At 40.8% G+C, this 18,378-nt stretch overlaps 1 protein-coding gene across 1 annotated transcript; it reads right to left on the bottom strand.

Moving 5' to 3' along the window:
* Positions 1-8,419: 8,419 nt before the first annotated feature.
* On the bottom strand, positions 8,420-16,788 carry LOC139377321 (polo-like kinase 3 (Drosophila)). Its single transcript, XM_071120340.1, is given in 16 exon segments — positions 8,420-8,734; positions 8,834-8,944; positions 10,407-10,536; positions 10,686-10,848; positions 10,971-11,054; positions 11,293-11,416; positions 11,863-11,972; positions 12,075-12,201; positions 12,542-12,740; positions 14,689-14,784; positions 14,889-14,976; positions 15,188-15,317; positions 15,419-15,535; positions 15,647-15,754; positions 16,515-16,680; positions 16,682-16,788. Coding segments are annotated over 16 exon segments (1,986 nt in total). The 5' UTR covers positions 16,720-16,788; the 3' UTR covers positions 8,420-8,539.
* Between the last annotated feature and the right edge of the window lie 1,590 nt (positions 16,789-18,378).

Raw genomic sequence — 18,378 nt, 5'->3', positions numbered from 1 at the left:
GGAGAAAATGGCATTCCAAATCTTCCACTCTGACCTTCATCACAATGGTGCTTATCAGCCTGCCCAACAGCAGCAGCACCTCTGTTCAGAGGAAGCTAGAGTCAGTCAGTCCCCCACCGCCCATCCACCCACTCAGTCAGTCAGTTCACTCAGACCACCTCCCAGCCACCCACACAAGCCCTGCCTTCATAAGGAAATCACCCACCGCCAACACCTCAATAGGCCCTGATCTGGCTGCCTCTCCCAGAGCTGCCATGTGGCCGGGAAAACACAAGTTAATAATTAGGAACATTCTCCGACCCACAGACCTGAATTTCTGAATGCCTTTTTCCAGATGTTTCACTTCCTGGTGAGGTGGTTTTCATAGTCAGTGGTGGAAAAAGTACCTAAATGTCATTCTTGAGTAAAAGTAAAGATACCGTCATGGAAAATGTTTCAAGTAAAAGTGAAAGTCACCCAGTAAAATGCTATTTGAGTAAAAGTCTAAAAGTATATGGTTTTAAATATACTTAAGTATCAAAAATTAAAGTAAATGCTATAAATAATATTAAAGCACAAGTTTCTTGTTTTTTTAAAATTTACGGATAGCCATGGGCACACGCCAACACTCAGATATTATTTAAAAATGAAGCATTTGTGTTTAGTTGAGTCCGCCATATCATAGGCAGTAGGTATGACCACATGTTGGACCCCTGGACCATTTTACTCTCCTGCTAAGCATTCAAAATGTAACAATGACTTTTGGCTGTCAGGGAAAATATATGGTGGTAAAAGTATGTTATTATTACAATTACAGTAGAATTACAGTAGAAGTGAAAGTTGTCAAAAAAGAAATAGTAAATTACAGATACACGCACAAAATCATTTATGTAGTACTTTAAAGTATTTTTACTTAGTTACTTTAGACCATTGTTCATAGCCTTCCATTCTGTGGCTGCTGTCATACTAGGACGCCATGCTAATCACTAGACAGGACTGAATAGTGATAGGAACAGAAGTAGAATAGTCCAATCAGAGGAGAAATAGAACATTCTAAAGAGTCACAGGTACAGGATCAGAGGAGACACTATCATCAGAGAGTAAAATTGTCGGTAACTTTTAATACTTTACATAAACACAAACCTCACTACTCTCTGTAACTTCTTGTAAGTCACTCTGGATGGTAGCGTTTGGTAAATGACTTAAAAGTAGAAATGTAAATGGGAGTGGGGTGCTAGGATTTACTCTGTTTTTCTGATGAGTAACAGAGGGAAGGATGTAAGGAAGGAAAGGCAGAGCACATCCTGCTGTGGGCTTCCAGAGTGACGTTACTCTCCCTGTGTGATTCAGTCCTCGTGGGCCACTAGAGTCGTACAGAGTGGTACATCTATGACATCAGTCAGTCAGTCAGTCAGTCAGTCAATCCCAGGTCGATTTAGAACAAATTGATTGCAGGCACTTGAGCTGAGCAGGGTTCACATAAAGGGAAACATGGAAATTACTAGGATGTGAGACAGTGAAGTGAAAACAGTTCTATTAACAACAAAATAGCAATTTAATCCCTGCTCAAGAGCATTTCATTATAATGGTAAATTAGCACTAAATCAAACACCACTGATATAAATACAAGGGAGGGCACAAATGTCATGTGAAAAATGATGTGTTTTCACATATAAATCAGCTGGCATACTGACCAAAATTTCAACCAACATTTCCCTAAATAAAATCAAATGTATAGGCTCAGTCTCTGAAACAAATAAAAATGCTAAATCAAGTCTCTGTTTTAATAAGGAAACAGTGTATTTTCCATCCAATGAAAGTAAATGTTTAATCCAGTTAGAAATCCCTAAAAATGTGCAAAAATCATAACAAATTAAATAAGGATTAATATTACCAGTTCAGTTGCCCTGTTCAGTATTTGAGAGCGTCTCACTTGTAGCACATGAGGAAAACTAGGCCTTTAAATAATCAACTGGGTGTGTTCAGTTTGCTTCAACGCTTGCTACATTATGTGGCGGTTTGTACCTAAACGATTTGCACCGTACTTCAACAGAGGTATGTTTGCTCCCGTTTGGTAGGTGTGGCTAGATCAATATGGGTGTGACCATCTGAAATCGCAAAACTCGTGCAGGACACCATATGGTATCTAGCTTCTAGGCTAATATAATCACACCGTTTTTGAACTGGTCGTTCAGTACAGTTACTCTCAGTTACTCTTTCTGTCTCTTAAAATGTTGCTTAACCCAGAACTAAAATCTCACGTAATTTGGTCAGATGATTGATACCATTTATGGTTACATAGTCTTCCCACGAGAGAAGAGTTTCTAATAAACGTTCAGAGTCCAACGGTTCTTCTATTTAACCTTTATCTGACCAGGTTGGTCAGTTCTGAACTATGTCATTGTCAGTTGACTACATCTCTTCTACAAAGTTAGACATTTTGGGACACATGCAAATATATCCATGGAAATCACATTTAGAATAATGCATTTAGCATTCAAATGATCCTCCCTGAACATACAATAAGTAGCATGCCATGATTATACAAAAGCATATTGGCACATACTGGTACTGTATGAAAGGAATGATGAGAAGTTGGAACATCAAGCTTTGAAACAGCTTTGAAAAAGATGCTGTGTTCTCCTTAGGGAAATATTTGAGTGTTTATTTATTATTATTTTTTTTACCAGAAAGAGACTCTCCGCCAAAACTGAGTGGCACTCCAAAGAAATCCGTCAGCTTACTGCAGAAAGGTCAAAACCGAGACAAGGATTTACAATCACTGATAACAAAGTGTGCCCCTAGCTCTCTGTTTTGTCTCTCCATGGCTTACTGAATCACCAACATGATGTGATTATGTTTTAAACACAGAGAGCATTGGATAAAGGGATGTATGTCTTTTCAGTTACAAAATACAGGATGCAAACATCCAATCACTGTGGGTTGTCAACACATTTTAATGGTGCCTATTGTATACTTTAGAGGTCACACAGAAGCCATGATTAAATTAGATGAAATATGCATCATCTTGACTCAATATTAATAATTCAAGGCAACAGAATCCTTGAGTTTGATAATGGATAAAAACAGTAAGTAGGTTTGGCTGACATTACAGTTGTTCTTCAACCTCAGTTCTGAAGAGTCGCAAGGGTCTAATGATCACCTATTGTTACTAAAACTGTGGACTGGCTGGTATTTCTATGCCATGTCAGGTTTTAGCATCCTTTGGCCAATAGGCCATAGAAATTATAGAAATGAATAGAAGGCATTCCTGAAGTGGTTGGAGTCAATACATTTTCCCTCCCACTCCCATCACATAGATCAAATAAAAAATATATATTTTTAATCTAGACAAAAGCAAATAAAACCCGACCTTGCAAGGTCTTCAAAGTCTGACAGAAAAGTTCCCTTAGCTATAGTATATAAACATATTTTCCATTCAAAGGAGAAGTCAAGTCATCAACCTCTCTCCTCTCCTCTTTGTTGTTCAACATCAAAGTTATTGATCCCTATCAGCTTCAACAGAACAGACATGAAAGTGAGCAGAAACCCTCCGTTTCCATCTGAAGATGATACTGCAAGACCTTGGAAATCCCTGAGTCATCCCTTCAGAAGCCCTCAGAACTATTCTGCAGCCCTGAAAATAGGGAGGTACATTATATGCCTGGTACAGTACAGTACATGCGACCGTGAGGAGATAACATTGTTAATTAGCCAAGTTAATTATATGGTCCTCTGCTCATCAGTGCTTCTGCCCTTCTTCTCTTCCTCTGATGTCACAATGTTAAATGCCTAGAAACTGAACAGACGGACGTCAGAATTATTCTCATGGATGCTTTGGGGGTATTTTTGGTTAGAGTAAAACAATACCCTCCTTAAAAACTAAGAGGGATTCTCATTTGTACTAATGCATTACTCTGAATGCCCTGAAATTAAAAGCAAAAGTGACATTGCAATTAAGCATTTGGAATAGCACATTTAGCTTGAGTAAGGCAGGCGTAAACCCACTCTCTCTCCCAATGGGTGGCAGATGCCTTTTGATGACCACCCGCTGGTGCCCCAGTTCCGCTGCTGGATGTTGCGAGTGTGCCGAGTGGCACAGAGGTCTAAGGCTCTCAGTGCAAGAAGTGTCACTACAGTCCTGGATTCGATTCCAGGGTGTATCCCATCCGGCGTAATTGGGAGTCCCATAGGGCGGTGCACAATTGGCCCAGCGTCGTCTGGGTTTGGCCATTCTGTTTTTAATGCAATCAAGTGAGAGATACTCTGGAGTTAGCTAGATCCCCAGTCCACATCATACACACTCTCTTCCATGGGTTTCTGTGGCTGCGTTTACACAGGCATCCCAATTCTGATTTTTTTTCCCCCACTAATGAGTTTTTTGACCAATCACATCAGATCTTTTCACAACAGTTCTTTTTCAGAGCTAATCTGATTGGTCAAAATACTAATTAGTGGAAAAAAAAGTGTAAATGCAGCCTGTTACTCAGATGTATAACCTGGCCATTCTTGCCTACCCAAATGATCTTAGGCTGCATTTACACAGGCAGCACAATTCTGATCTTTATTTCACATTTAAAAAATTCAGAGGTTGTGATGCAGTTCAGAGGTATATTGGTTCCTGGGAGCATGGGGGTAATGGAGTCTTATGAGTGAAGATGTGGGAAAGAAAATGGTATGTTTTAAATTGGTTTGTAAATGTGTTCCTAGGCCAGAGTGAAAGGCCACCCTGAAAAGGTGACCCTGCGAAACCATTCTTTAGTTTATTAAATCTTTGATAAATGCCTTTGTTGTCTGCCTCTACTTCACCCTGGTTGCTTAACCCATATCCTAAAGAACCTGTCAATTTTTCACCTCATGACACATTTCGGCTGTGTTTACACATTGCAGACCAATTCTGATCTTTTGCCAGATTTTTGGCAAAAGAGCTGATCTGATTGGTCAAGACCAATTAGTGGGAAAATATTCAAATTGGACTGCCTGTGTGAACCCAGATTTTTGTGCTTTATAAATACAAAGCCATCGTACGATAGGGAAGGTCATCTGTTAATCATGCATGAATCTCAAAACTAAATAGTCCAATGTAATGCTATATCTCCAACACCAATGCTATAGAAACTCAGCAATGAAATACCCTCATGATGGATCCTGTTCACTATTCCAGTTATTGACAATGTCATATTCATCCATTCGTATAGGTAATTCTTAATCGAATGATTCCAAAGACAGCAAACACAGACAACACCATTGATTCAGAGGGTCACTCCTTTTAGGTTAAATAAAATGATTTGCCATGACAGCAGCAGAGGACGTGGAAGTAAGTCACCCACTGGGCAAAAACCAGTTGCTTACGTGTCATGGGTTAAGCAACCAGGGTGAACAATGTATCTATGTGATGACTTTGAATCAACGCGGAAACCTGATTGGATTTGCAGAAGACATCAAGGTAAGGGGATTTCGTATTTTTTTCACCAAATTTCTACCGAAATTCAATGACAAGGTGAAATGTTTTGTTGCTTTTACGAGTTTATCATAGTCTCCCGGGGGATTTAAAAGGTAAAGTCACATTAATATTACTGTCGTTATTGGTTGTAGCGGGCTAGTGACAGTAAGTCCATTCGTTGTCTTTAGGGTGGGTGTGGTATATATGCCACCAGCTACATGGTTGACTCATTTGAAGAGAAGTGGAGGGTAGTAGCTACTGCACAGAATGATTGTATATAGTGTGACACACATGCAACATAACTTGTTTTTCCAAGTGAACATATTTCCCTGTCATGTTTTATTTAAAAAGCTAATTCTCACCTGCTATTGTATGCATGTTCTTACATACTGTACGTAGCTTTAAAGAGGCTATTTAAAGCTACTGTTGAATAGGAGAAATTGGACCGAATGATGGCATTTTACACATCATGCTGATAGGAATTCATGGCGGTTTTAGCCAATGGGATGAAACTAGCAGAGTTAAAGTAATCTTAACTACTTTGGTGTGGATTATGGAAATTGAGAAAGAACTCGTGACAAGGTTTATGTCCGATTTACATTTTATCTAAAGACCATTTTCAAGCTCCACGTGGGAGACTTTAATACCATAGACAAGTCTTAGGGCAGCACAGTGAAATCAATAGTTCAAGACAGATTGATTCCTCTGGCACAGAATAGTGATGTAAATTCATGTGATGAATTGAATGCACCAGCATCTTTGTACAGTACAGCTCCCTTGACTTTCAGGTCTGGCTTGATATAACTCAGCAGCCCCCGACCCAGTTTAACCAGCAAGCCACAGAACCACGGGGGTCCGGGAGCGCCACCCACAACACCCCCGGCTCTATTCCTGAGGGGCTTCCCCGGGGCCTGTCCCCCTATACTTATGCTCTTTTGCCCCACAATGTTCCTACTTGCACATCTATCGCTCGTGTCAATTTGCGCAACTAATTACGTCGCTACTATGGCCTATTTATTGCCCTCTCACACTGTATATAAACTTTGTGTTGACTGTACGCTTGTTTATTCCATGTGTAACTGTCACACTGCTTAGCTTCATCTTGGCCAGGTCGCAGTTGTAAATGAACTTGTTCAACTGACCTACCAGGTGAAAAAAAATAAATAATAATAATCCTCATCCAGGAGCCAGCAACCGCATCTACCCTTTCATGCAGGGACTCGATCATCCTGACAAACACTTTGGCGGTTGGCTTCAGGGCAGTCTGGCCAGCTTCTTAGTTGCCTCTCCATTAGCCTGTCCAGGAGATCCAGCTGGAGAACACCTAGAAGACCAGGGAAGGGCCATCTTTTTAAAGCCAGTAAGGTCCAGAAGCTTGTGCAAGCCATGCTGGATAGTTAACTGGACAGACTCCGGCAGCCATCTTGTCAGACAGTGAAAAGTCAAAGATAGTCTTGCACGGCACATGCTGGTGCATCAGGTCGTGGGGCAGAACAGGAGACCGGACCCATGGGTGACCAGTTGCCATCTGTGGGACTCGCAGCCTGATGACTTTGCAGTTGCCATGTTCCAAAAACCCTCATTTGTTCCTTGGTCCAATAGGTTTCTTGTGTGAGTAATAGGCACTGAGTGACAACCATTCTAGTTCACCTGGAAGAATGCTGGTAATTTCCTAATTCCTAGGGCCAGAAAATCAATTCTAATGTATGGCCAACACTTGTTTGTGGATCAATTTGTTTTTGCGATTTGTATTTCACCAACACCATTGTTAAATGTTGAGCTCTTGAATAGACATTTTGCTCATGGGGAAAAAAAGCAACCATTCAGTTGTAGTTTCAGATTAAAGTCAAGCAAATTGTCAAATAATTCAAAAAGGCCAATGTGATTTCCATAAACTTTATTTTACGCCAATATAGCACAAAAGTGATCATATTGAACATTTCCCATGTGTCAAGACCATACAATTACACAATAAATAAATGTATAAATTAAATAAATACAGGACATTATTGTGCACAAAAATAAAGATTCTGAAGCAGATGCTTTCAAAACATTGGATTTGACAAGACATTACCTGGAAGTTGTATAATACTTGCACTCAGGAATCACAGTTTAAGGATCCAACTCTGGGTAGAGACGGCAAGGTAAACCAAAGGATGGTACAGTATGATAAACACAATACTTATATATATATATATTTTTTTTACATACTGATATTACAGGGTTATATACCATTTTATCAAAAGCTTATACCAGGTAGTGACACTAGTGCTTTTCAGACATTTGAAGTTAACCAATTCCAAGTAAAAAGTCCTTGCCTCCGTAGACCATCTCATGCCACCACATCCACATTCAAAAAGGGCTGTTATTGCACAACACAGGCAGACATCCCTCAAAGGCACTTTATCCCCTTCGCCAAACAATGCAATGTAGCGCAGCCTTTTTCAACTGAACACTAAAAATCTATATTACCCAGTTAAGGTTAAAAAAAATAACCTTCTGGTATCTATAGCTAAAAACTAGTGGTAAAATTACTGCGAATCCAAAGAAAGTGAAAGTTGTCACACCCATTGCCCTCCGTATGCTGTTGTGTACCAATTAGTGAAGTGTAATTATCATAAAAAAGGCAAGCGATGTCAAAGCATAAAAAAAGCGAAGACGAACTTCACAGTTTTGACATTGGGGGGGGGGTCACTTGGCAGCTTGTGATCCCACTGCCATTTCAGAATCAGGTCTGAGCATGAGCTGAGAGAACAGGGTCAGGTTTGTGTACATGAAGTGAATCAAGCCAGTAGTGTGATACTGTAGTCAGAATATAGGTTCATTCAAAAACAAACAAGGGCACCATAGTCCAAAGAGGCCAGACACTAGCCTAAGATTGGGGAGGATTCCCTGAATGAACAGAGCCTCCTGGTCATTTGCTCCCAGTGGGAGCAGAAAGCAGCAGGTTGGTTGAGACTTGTGGATGGCGCCCAGAGTCATGGCCCTGGGGGGTGAAGTTTTCCCTAGGTACAGAGCCATGATCAGCATCCCCTCCTTCAATCCTAACCATTAGTGGGGAGAAAGAAATGTGGCGTCTCGGGGGGGCAACATCACCTTACTTGAGCTGTGGAACCATTATGAATCTCCGTGATGTTGGAGCAGCTGGACCACGTAGCGCATGCGGTGCCTCAGCTCAGCAGAACAGCCCATTTCTGACAGCATGCTCAGGAGGTATGTGTAGGAGACGCGTTCGCGGCTGATGTAGGTCAGTAGGTAAGAGTCGGAGGACTTGCACAGGATGATCTTGGTGTGGTCGGTGTAGAAATTCACCTGGGGAGGAGGAAGTTAAATAAAGTCACGGGGCATAATTACAGTGCTAAGCTACCACAAGAGGGTTTTGGAACTGACAGTGTGGCTGTAAGGCCTTACCTGCAGGGTACCGTTGTTGAAGAGCATCACCAGAGCATGGTCGGTCTTCACCCACTGTAGAAGGAGTGGCGGCTGGGAGGGAGGCTGGTCTTCACAGTGGAGGTCGCCACCCTGGAAGAGACAAGAAACTTGTTACATTACAACCCCATTTAGATCATAAAACTACAGTGGCTTGGGAAAGAACTCACCCCCTGGCATGCATCCTATTTTGCTGCTTTACAACCTGGATTTAAAGTTGATTTTTGGGAGTTTGTAACATTTGATTTACACATGCCTACCAGTTTGAAGGTGCAAAACATTTACATTGTTCAAGAAAAAACTGCTCCAGCTCCTTCAAGTTGGATGGGTTCATACCCATGTCATACCACATATTCTCAATTGGATTGAGGTTTGGACTTTGACAAGGCCATTCCAAGACAAATATTTCCCCTTAAATAACTTATTGCTTTAACAGTATGCTTAGGGTCATTGTCCTGATGGAATGTGAACCTCCATCCCAGTCTCACATGTCTGGAAGACTGAAACAGATATCCCTCAAGAATTTCCCTGTATTTAGCGCCATCCATCATTCCTTCAATTCTGACCAGTTTCCTAGTCCCTGCCAATGAAAAACGTCCCCACAGCATGATGCTGCCACCACCATTCTTCACTGTTGTGATGGTGTTCTTGAGGTGTTGGGTTTGCACCAGACATGCCAAAAGCTACATTTTAGTCTTGTCTGACAAGAGTACCTTCTTCCATATGTTTGGGGAGTGTTCCACATACCTTTTGGCGAACAAAACGTGTTCCTTTTGTCTTTCAATGCATTTTTTTCTAGGCACTCTTCTGTAAAGCCCAGCTCTGTGGAGTGTACGGCTCAGTGGTTCTATGGACAGATACTCCAATCTCTGCTGTGGAGCTTTGCAGCTCCTTCGGGGTTATCTTTGGTCTCATTGATGCCTCTGATTAATGCCCTCCTTGCCTGGTCCATGAGTTTGTGGGCAGTCCTCTTGGCAGGTTTGTTGTGGTGCCATATTCATTCCATTTTTTTTATACTGATTTAGTCATGCTCTGTGGGATTTTCAAAGTTGGGTTATAAAAAAATAACCCAACCCTTATCTGTACTTGTCCACAACTTTGTCCCTGACCTGTTGAGAACTACTTGGTCTTCATGATGTCGCTTGCTTTGTGGTGCCCCTTGCAGAATCTGGGGCCTTTCAGAACAGGTGTATATATACACACTGAGATCATGTGACAGAGCATGTGACCCTTAAATCAAGTCCACCTGTGTGCAAACTAATTATGCAATTTCTGAAGGTAATTGTTTGCACCAGATCTTATTAGGGGGTGAATACATATGCACACCACTTCTGTTTTTATTTTTAAAAAGTTCATTTTCTCATTTCACTTGACCGATTTGGACTATTTTGTATATGTCCGTTAAATGAAATCCAAATAAAAATCAATTTTATAGACTGGTTGTAATGCAACAAAATAGGAAAAGCAGAGGGGGTGAATACTTTGTCAAGGCACTGTACACCCTGATCAGTCATGCCCTGATAAGGTGGTTAATAGAGAACCTTCAATGCCTCACCTCCATGAGGTTCTGTTCCATGTAGTTGGCCATCAGCTCCACGATCTGCTTCTGACTACAGAGCTGCTCTGGTAAAGCACTGGCCTGGAAGGTGAAGTGTTTGTTGTTGGTCAAGCAGTAGTGCACAGTCCTGTGGGGAAGACAACGGCGATGCATTAAACGAGACAAGGGTTTGAGACATTGAAAAGGCTACAATAAACCAGCAGAATAGGTTGGCAAATCAATAAACTAAGGCTAATAACTGCTTGAATATAATTTATCAAGTTGAAAAGGACTTACTTTCGTTGATCACACAGACTCAAGTGTGTCCCCTCATTGAAAAGCACACCAATGTTTTGATTGGAGAGCTGGTAGCCAAAGCCATATTTGTTGGAATAATCAACCCACTTTGTGACCCAGATAAAGGATTTGGGCCTGGAAAGACATGGTGGGTTTCTTGTAGCTAGAGAGGAAGACACTAATTTAGAAATGTCTCAGTAATAGAAGATTTCAGTATAATCAACTTGTTTAAATGCCATTTGAAGTATTGTACTAGAATAGTTTGTGGAGAGGCTTAAAGCTCACCTGCAGGCATGGCAGACAAACAGCTGTTGAGGACCTTCATGGCCGACTCAGCTATAGACGCAGGGGTAAGGCCATCTTCACACGCTTGAGAGAGGGGAGGGTGAAGTTTAGTTAAAATCCCCACCAACAGTATGACAGTCTGGCAACCTGATTCAACTACTTATGCCACTTAAATATAATCCATGTAGATTAAAAGCTGTCTCGGCTATACATATGGAAGAGATCATGATCTGTTAGTGGTCCATTATTGGCACATCACCACATTTAAAGCATCACGTTCAGCAATTGAGGTTCATCAAACTGAAGCTGAGTAGTGACTTACGTTCTGTGCTGCTGGCCACCGTGCCTTTAAAGGAGCGTGATGCTGCAGACTTCCTGGACTCCTCCTCAGCTGGTGTATCCAGCAGACCAGAGCTGACTTGCTGGCCTACCGTGGGAGGGGGAGCCTGAAAGAGGAAACAGCGGTCATGAGCAGTTGTCCTTCCTTACAAAGAATGGCACATGAGCCAAATGCAGTTTGTTGTATTGAATGACCGCTACAGACGCCAGGAGGCTGGGAGAACTATGATTTACAGAGTGCATATGCAATTGCATTTTGTTCCACAGGCCTGATTCACAAACCTTTTAAAAGATGGATCAAGCCATCACCCAGAATCTCCCCATAGATTGTCTGGCTGAAATGGGATTCTGCTAAGTACAGTACAACACTATTCTAAGACATTCACTACTATGGCTGCCCTCTGACAGTCCCTTGATGGTCTAGGTCTCTTGCTTCATCTCAGCTAACAAGCAACACTGCTGCATTGTTTGAAAGTAATTAACCTTAAGTCTAGCCTGCACTATAGAAAAGTTTAGCTTATGTGAAAAATAATCCATCCTTCAAAATACATACCTCATCGGTGCAAACTGTTTTGTAACTCATCTGGCGACTGATGGAGCATTTGACGATGCCTGACACAAGTTTGGAGATGCTCTCTCGCTCTTCACAATGGTTCTTCTCCACTATAAAACCAAACGTGTTAAATTATACCCTGATTCAAGAGTTAATCCTTGGGTTAAACTGCAGCCTTTTGAAGGTCAGTCATGACTTGCCACAAAGCTTACCTTTGGATTTTCTCTTGCCAAAGAGACTCTTGGCCATCTTTGTGAAAAACCTCTTGGCAGGGCTGGGCGGGTTGAGCTCTGGCACTGTCACACAGCTGCTGGGAGGCAGTTTATCCGGGGTGAAAGCCTGAAAAAGAAAAGTTTAGATTGGGGAAACTGCAAGGTCAGCAATTCAAGCAACCACTTAGCGCAATTAATACTGCCATCCTCTCGAGTCACTCTAGTCAATGGGCACGTGCTGTTATTCCTAGTGTGGCTCTAGAAAGTACACTTCATATCCAAGGCTCAGCCCTCCAATTGTACCCAAATTGCATCTAAAGATGAAGCATAATGCAATTGGAATGTCATTCAAAATACAAGTACAAATCAAGGCATTGGAGGGGGCTAAAAATATAATCCAATAAGTAAAAAGCTTTGGGAATTGGTGCTGTAAAGTCACGCCTAATTCCAGGGCATGGGCCACATACCTTGGTGAAGAATTGGTGGTTCAGGATTTGGTCTAGTGTAAGGCGGTCACTGGGGTCCTTCTGCAAAATGCCAGAGATGAGCTTCTGAGCTGCAGGAGACAGGGTCGAGGGCAGGTTGTATTTCACCTCCTTGATACACTTGTATGTCTCCTTCAGGTCAAGGGTTTCAAAGGGAGGGTTCCCGCACATCAGTGTGTACCTGGTTGAAGCAAATCAAAATATTAAGTCACCGCACAGCCAGTTGATTTAAACTGTTGACACATTCCTCTATTTGAGGAATGTTATAAAAGCCTAAACACGCTTACCCATGGTCTACCTCATCACCCTTAAACTAGAGGTCGACCGATTAAGATTTTTCAATGCTAATACCGATTATTGGCAGACCAAAAAAAGCCGATAATGATTAATCGGCCAATTTTTTAATAATGACAATTACAATACTGAATGAACACTTATTTTAACTTATTAATAAAATCAATTAAGCCTCAAATAAATGAAACATGTTCAATTTGGTTTAAATAACGCAGAAACAAAGTTGGAGAAGTGAAAGTGCAATATGTGCCATGTAAGAAAGCTAACTTTTAAGTTTCTTGCTCAGAACATGAGAACATATGAAAGCTGGTGGTTCCTTTTAACATGAGTCTTCAATACTCCCAAGTAAGAAGTTTTAGGTTGTAGTTATTATAGGACTATCTCTATACCATTTGTATTTCATATACCTTTGACTATTGGATGTTCTTATAGACACTTCAGTATTGCCAGTGTAACAGTACAGCTTCCGTCCCTCTCCTCGCTCCTATCTGGGCTCAAACCAGGAACACAACGACAACAGCCACCCTCGAAGCAGCGTTACCCATGCAGAGCAAAGGGAACAACTACTCCAAGTCTCAGAGTGACGTTTGAAACGCTATTAGCGCGCACCCCGCTAACTGGCTAGGCATTTCACATCAGTTACACCAGCCTAATCTCAGGAGTTGATAGGCTTGAAGTCATAAACAGAGCAATGCTTGACGCAAAACGAAGAGCTGTTGGCAAACCGCACGAAAGTGCTGTTTGAATGAATGCTTACGAGCCTGCTGCTGCCTACCATCGCTCAGTCAGACTGCTCTAACAAATCATAGACTTAATTATAACACAAAATGAGCCCTTTTCGTCATTAATATGGTCGAATCCGGAAACTCTCGAAAACAAGACGTTAATTCTTTCAGTGAAATACGGAACCGTTACTTATTTTATCTAAGGGGTGGCATCCATTCGTCTAAATATTCCTGTTACACTGCACAAGCTTCAATGTTGTCATAATTACGTAAAATTCTGGCAAATTAGGCGGCCCAAACTGTTGCATATACACTGACTGCGTGCAATGAATGCAAGAGAAGTGACAATTTCACCTGGTTAATGTTGCCTGCTAACCTGGATTTATTTTAGCTAAATATGCAGGTTTAAAAATATATACTTCTGTGTATTAATTTTAAGAAAGACATTGGTGTTCATGGTTAGGTACACATTGGAGCAACGATACGCACCGCATCAATTATATGCAACGCAGGACACACTAGAAAAACTAGTCATATCAACCACGTGTAGTTAACTAGAGATTATGATTGATTGTTTTTAAAAGATAAGTTTAATTCTAGCTAGCAACTTACCTTGGCTTACTGCATTCGCGTAAAAGGCAGGCTCCTCGTGGAGTGCAATGAGAGGCATGTGGTTAGAGCGTTGGACTAGTTAACTGTAAGGTTGCAAGATTGAATCCCAAGCTGACACGGTGAAAATCTGTCGTTCTGCCCCTGAACGAGGCAGTTAACCCACCGCTCCTAGGCCATCATTGACAATAAGAATGTGTTCTTAACTGATTTGCCTAGTTAAATAAAGATTAAATAAATGTGTTAAGGGGGAGGCCAAATCCGTGTCCAAAAATACAGATTTCCTATTGTTTTGAAAACTCGAAATCGGCCTTAATTAAATCGGCCATTCCAATTATTCGGTCGACCTCTAACTTAAACCATTTGAATAAACTCAATTGTGTATATAATTTACATTCAAGGCCTAAGTAGGAGCTGTAGCCCCATAGAGCGAAATGTGACAAGTACGCACTTAGTCAAATACGATGGACACCAAAGGACAACCATTCCAAGTATACTTACATTACACAACCTAGTGACCAGACGTCAGACTCGGTTCCATGGCCCTGCCTGTTCAACACCTCGGGGGCAAGGTAGTTTGGCGTTCCACAGATTGTTCTGAGGAGAAACCATTTGCATTAGAGTCGTTGTTCACCTCGGATTGGCTTTGAAGGAAACCTGAATATTCAAAGGAATGGGACACATTCCACCAGATGACTTACTTCTTCCTCTGCTCGACTGTTTCTAACTTCGCAGCAAGCCCAAAGTCTCCCAAACGCAACTCCATGTTCTCATTCACAAAGAAATTGCCTGCAAGGGCAACATTTGTCAAGTCAGTTTTCCCAGGCCTCACACGAGGAATAGTTTGAAGTGCTTTGATATAAAAGTACAACCAAATAATGACAAATTCAAAACATGCCATTGAGATTTTCAAACTGAACTGAATGAGAGTTCAGAGAGCACCACCATTGTGGTAAAATAATCCAACAATACATCCTATTCCACAAATCACCCTACACACCTAATTTGAGATCCCTGTGAAGGATGCCTCTGTTGTGAAGGTACTTCAGCCCAGATATGATCTGCCGGAGGTAGTACCGCACTTCTGGGTCTGTCAGTGTGTGTCTTGCTTTCCAAATGTGTGCCAGGGACTACAAAGACAAGGTCAGAGTGCTGTCAGTACCCAGTGAACACCCTTCAGAATGTCTGCACAAGCTGTACCACCACAGACCAAAGGAAGCGCACAGCTCACCTTTCTACTGCAGAGCTCAAGGAAAATATAGATGTTGTCTTGGTCTTCGAAGTGATGGGAGAACTTCACCACATGTTTGTGATGTAGGGTTTTGTGAAGTTCGATTTCATTTGTTATCTGTCAGAAGAGTAATAAAACAGGCACCCAAAATATCAGTAGGAATACAGAGTAATCATTTTTGGAAAGGAGTTAAGTCTGCAGATGATTGACAATGAAATGTGTCCTTACCTTATCCCTCTGATGAGGTTTTGACACCCGGCTCTGTGGTATCACCTTCACAGCATACATTTTGTTGCTGGAAAGGTCTGTCATTTCATAGCATCGTGCAAAGCCACCCTTTGAAGTAAAACACACTACAAATCAGTATCGGCCATAATCTGAACCATAAAAATAGCTGTTTACAGCGACATGTCTTTCCATGCATTTCATTTGTTTATAATGAAATGCAATTCGAATTGGGATAATGCGACTGCAGCATTTTAACAAAAAAATGTTCCTCCTCATGCGGCAGCAGACAGGCGAAGATTTTTTGACACCGCTATGTGTTGATACATTGTATCATGATACAAGATGCATTTAGAATATGTAATTAATTATCAGTGACAAGTCCGGCGTTACATCGCATCATTACAACTGGCAAAATAACCTTAACTATCCTCATGGACGGCTTATTTATAAAAAAAATTTAAAAAAAATATTTAAAAAAATTAAGGCGGCTGGGAGATAGCCTACCAATGACCTCAAAATAAAGTCAGAAGAGAATCTCGATAGCCTAGATTATACCTCGCTACTAACCCAGCTAGAGAATTAATGAAGCTGGAAGAGAGTTTGTCATACCCAGCACGTGGTCATCATTCCGCAATGAAACAATCACATTTGAGTGTAACGTGTAGCCAGCCCTGGCTTGCAGAACATGCGAACCAACCGGGAATAAATCATGCCAATGAATGAAAGTTGCCACGTTGTAACACTGACGCAGCAATAGCCAATCTCTTCATACTACCATCAAGCCACATTGTCAACAGAACGGTGTCTAAATAATTGATTTGTGTGCGATACATAGCAGCACATAGATCAAATTGATATAATAATATACCTTTCCCAGAAGCTTTCCTTTGCTGTAAGATTTTCCTGTCTTGGAATCAGTCACCACCTGGGCGAGATCTGGTTTGATTTGTTCCGATTTTGTCTTGTTCGGTTTAGTAGGAAGAATAACTTGGCCATGTTCTGGACAAGGTTTGAATAGATCCGGATTCATCGTGAGACGTACGCTGAGAGGTGGTAAAACACGCAGTATTCATTCATCCAAAAATAGATATTCTACAACAATCCTCAGATTTAACAATTTATCCTTTTAGCGGTGTTGTATCCTGAACTCCAACTCGTATACATCTGACATGCCGGGCTGAAAATTCCGCAGCTATATAAACTGTCCCTGACGTCACAGAAGTGGGCGGGTGAATAGGTGGCTCATTCCTAAAATGAACCAACCATATTTGCTCGAAATACTTCTCAATCAAAGCTGATTGAAACAATAATGTGATTTTTTATGTGTGTGTGAAATACTGAACGTCCTCATGAACAATTTATCCAGTCACGTGACTGTATTGATTCTACTGCTGTTGAACGATATGATTTTTTTTGAGAGACAGACGGTTTAAACCTGTCATAAAATAGACAATACATTTTTTCACATTATCAGAGCAGCAACACTATCATACAGCGGTGTAAAGTACTTAGGTAAAAAATACTTTAAAGTACTACTTAAGTCGTTTTTTGGGGTATCTGTACATTATTTTACTATTTGTATTTTTGACAACTTTTACTTCACTGCATTCCTAAAGAAAATTATGTACGTTTTACTCCATACATGTTTCCTGACAGCCAGAGGTACTCGTCACATTTTGAATGCTTAGCAGGAGAGAAAAATGTTTCAATTCACATACTTATCAAGAGAACATCCCTGGTCATCCTTGTGATAAAGTGCTGTTCGTTGATTGCTGTTTTTATTTTATTACATGTAATTTAATTCCTAAGATACTGGTTACATTGTAATTTTTAAGACAAAATCATACTAACAAGATAGGTGAGCAAATATATATTTAATCGTGAATATCCATGTCATGTTGATATAGAATAATACGTGTGACGTGCTCTGATAGAATAGCAGTGGTGGGAAATGTACCCAGTTGTCATACTGGAGTAAAGGTAAAGAAAGATACGTTAATAGGAAATGACTCAAGTAAAAGTAAAAGTCACCCAGTAAAATACCACTTGAGTGAAAGTCTAAAAGTATTTGGTTTTAAATACACTTAAGTATCAAAGTAAATGTAATTGCTAAAATATACTTAAGTATCAAAAGTAAAAGTACAGGTACAAAACGTTTTACAGGTATATATCGTTTTAAATTCCTAATACTAAGCAAAGCAGACGGCCACATTTTCTAGTTTTTTAAATTTACAACTAGCCATTTGCACACTCCAACACTCAGACATAATTTACAAACGAAGTGAGTCCTTCAGAAAAGAGGCAGTAATATCACATTGACCTTATCCCTTGGCTGAACATATTGAGGCTGTTTACTCATTTCACTTCTGACAGTGCATGGAAAGTGATTCCAGATGCCACCTAGTGGAGTAAACGTTGAATGATTTCAGCATGAACTATACCACATTCGGCAGTGGGGGTGCGGGGGTCCGGCTTTAAATGTACTCATGAAAGTTGTAATAGTAGAATGCACAAAATGCAATTTCGAACTTGGGTAGTGCATCATCGTTTCCTCTTGTCATGTTAGTCAGTGCATACCTTAGTGAGCAATTTATAACTTGTCAGAAATGTCCAGATCAACTAGCCCATGTCAGCGAACGTTTTATTTCGTTTTTTTAGCCTATAAATATTGCTGTGATTTTTTTGTCACTCAAATATCACATGAATACACATTAGACATGGCAAAATGTATA

Source organism: Oncorhynchus clarkii, chromosome 20 (genome assembly GCF_045791955.1).
Source record: "Oncorhynchus clarkii lewisi isolate Uvic-CL-2024 chromosome 20, UVic_Ocla_1.0, whole genome shotgun sequence".
Taxonomy (NCBI): domain Eukaryota; kingdom Metazoa; phylum Chordata; class Actinopteri; order Salmoniformes; family Salmonidae; genus Oncorhynchus; species Oncorhynchus clarkii.
The sequence above is the reverse complement of the archived record's forward strand: the minus strand, read 5'-3'. Positions and strand labels throughout refer to the sequence as shown.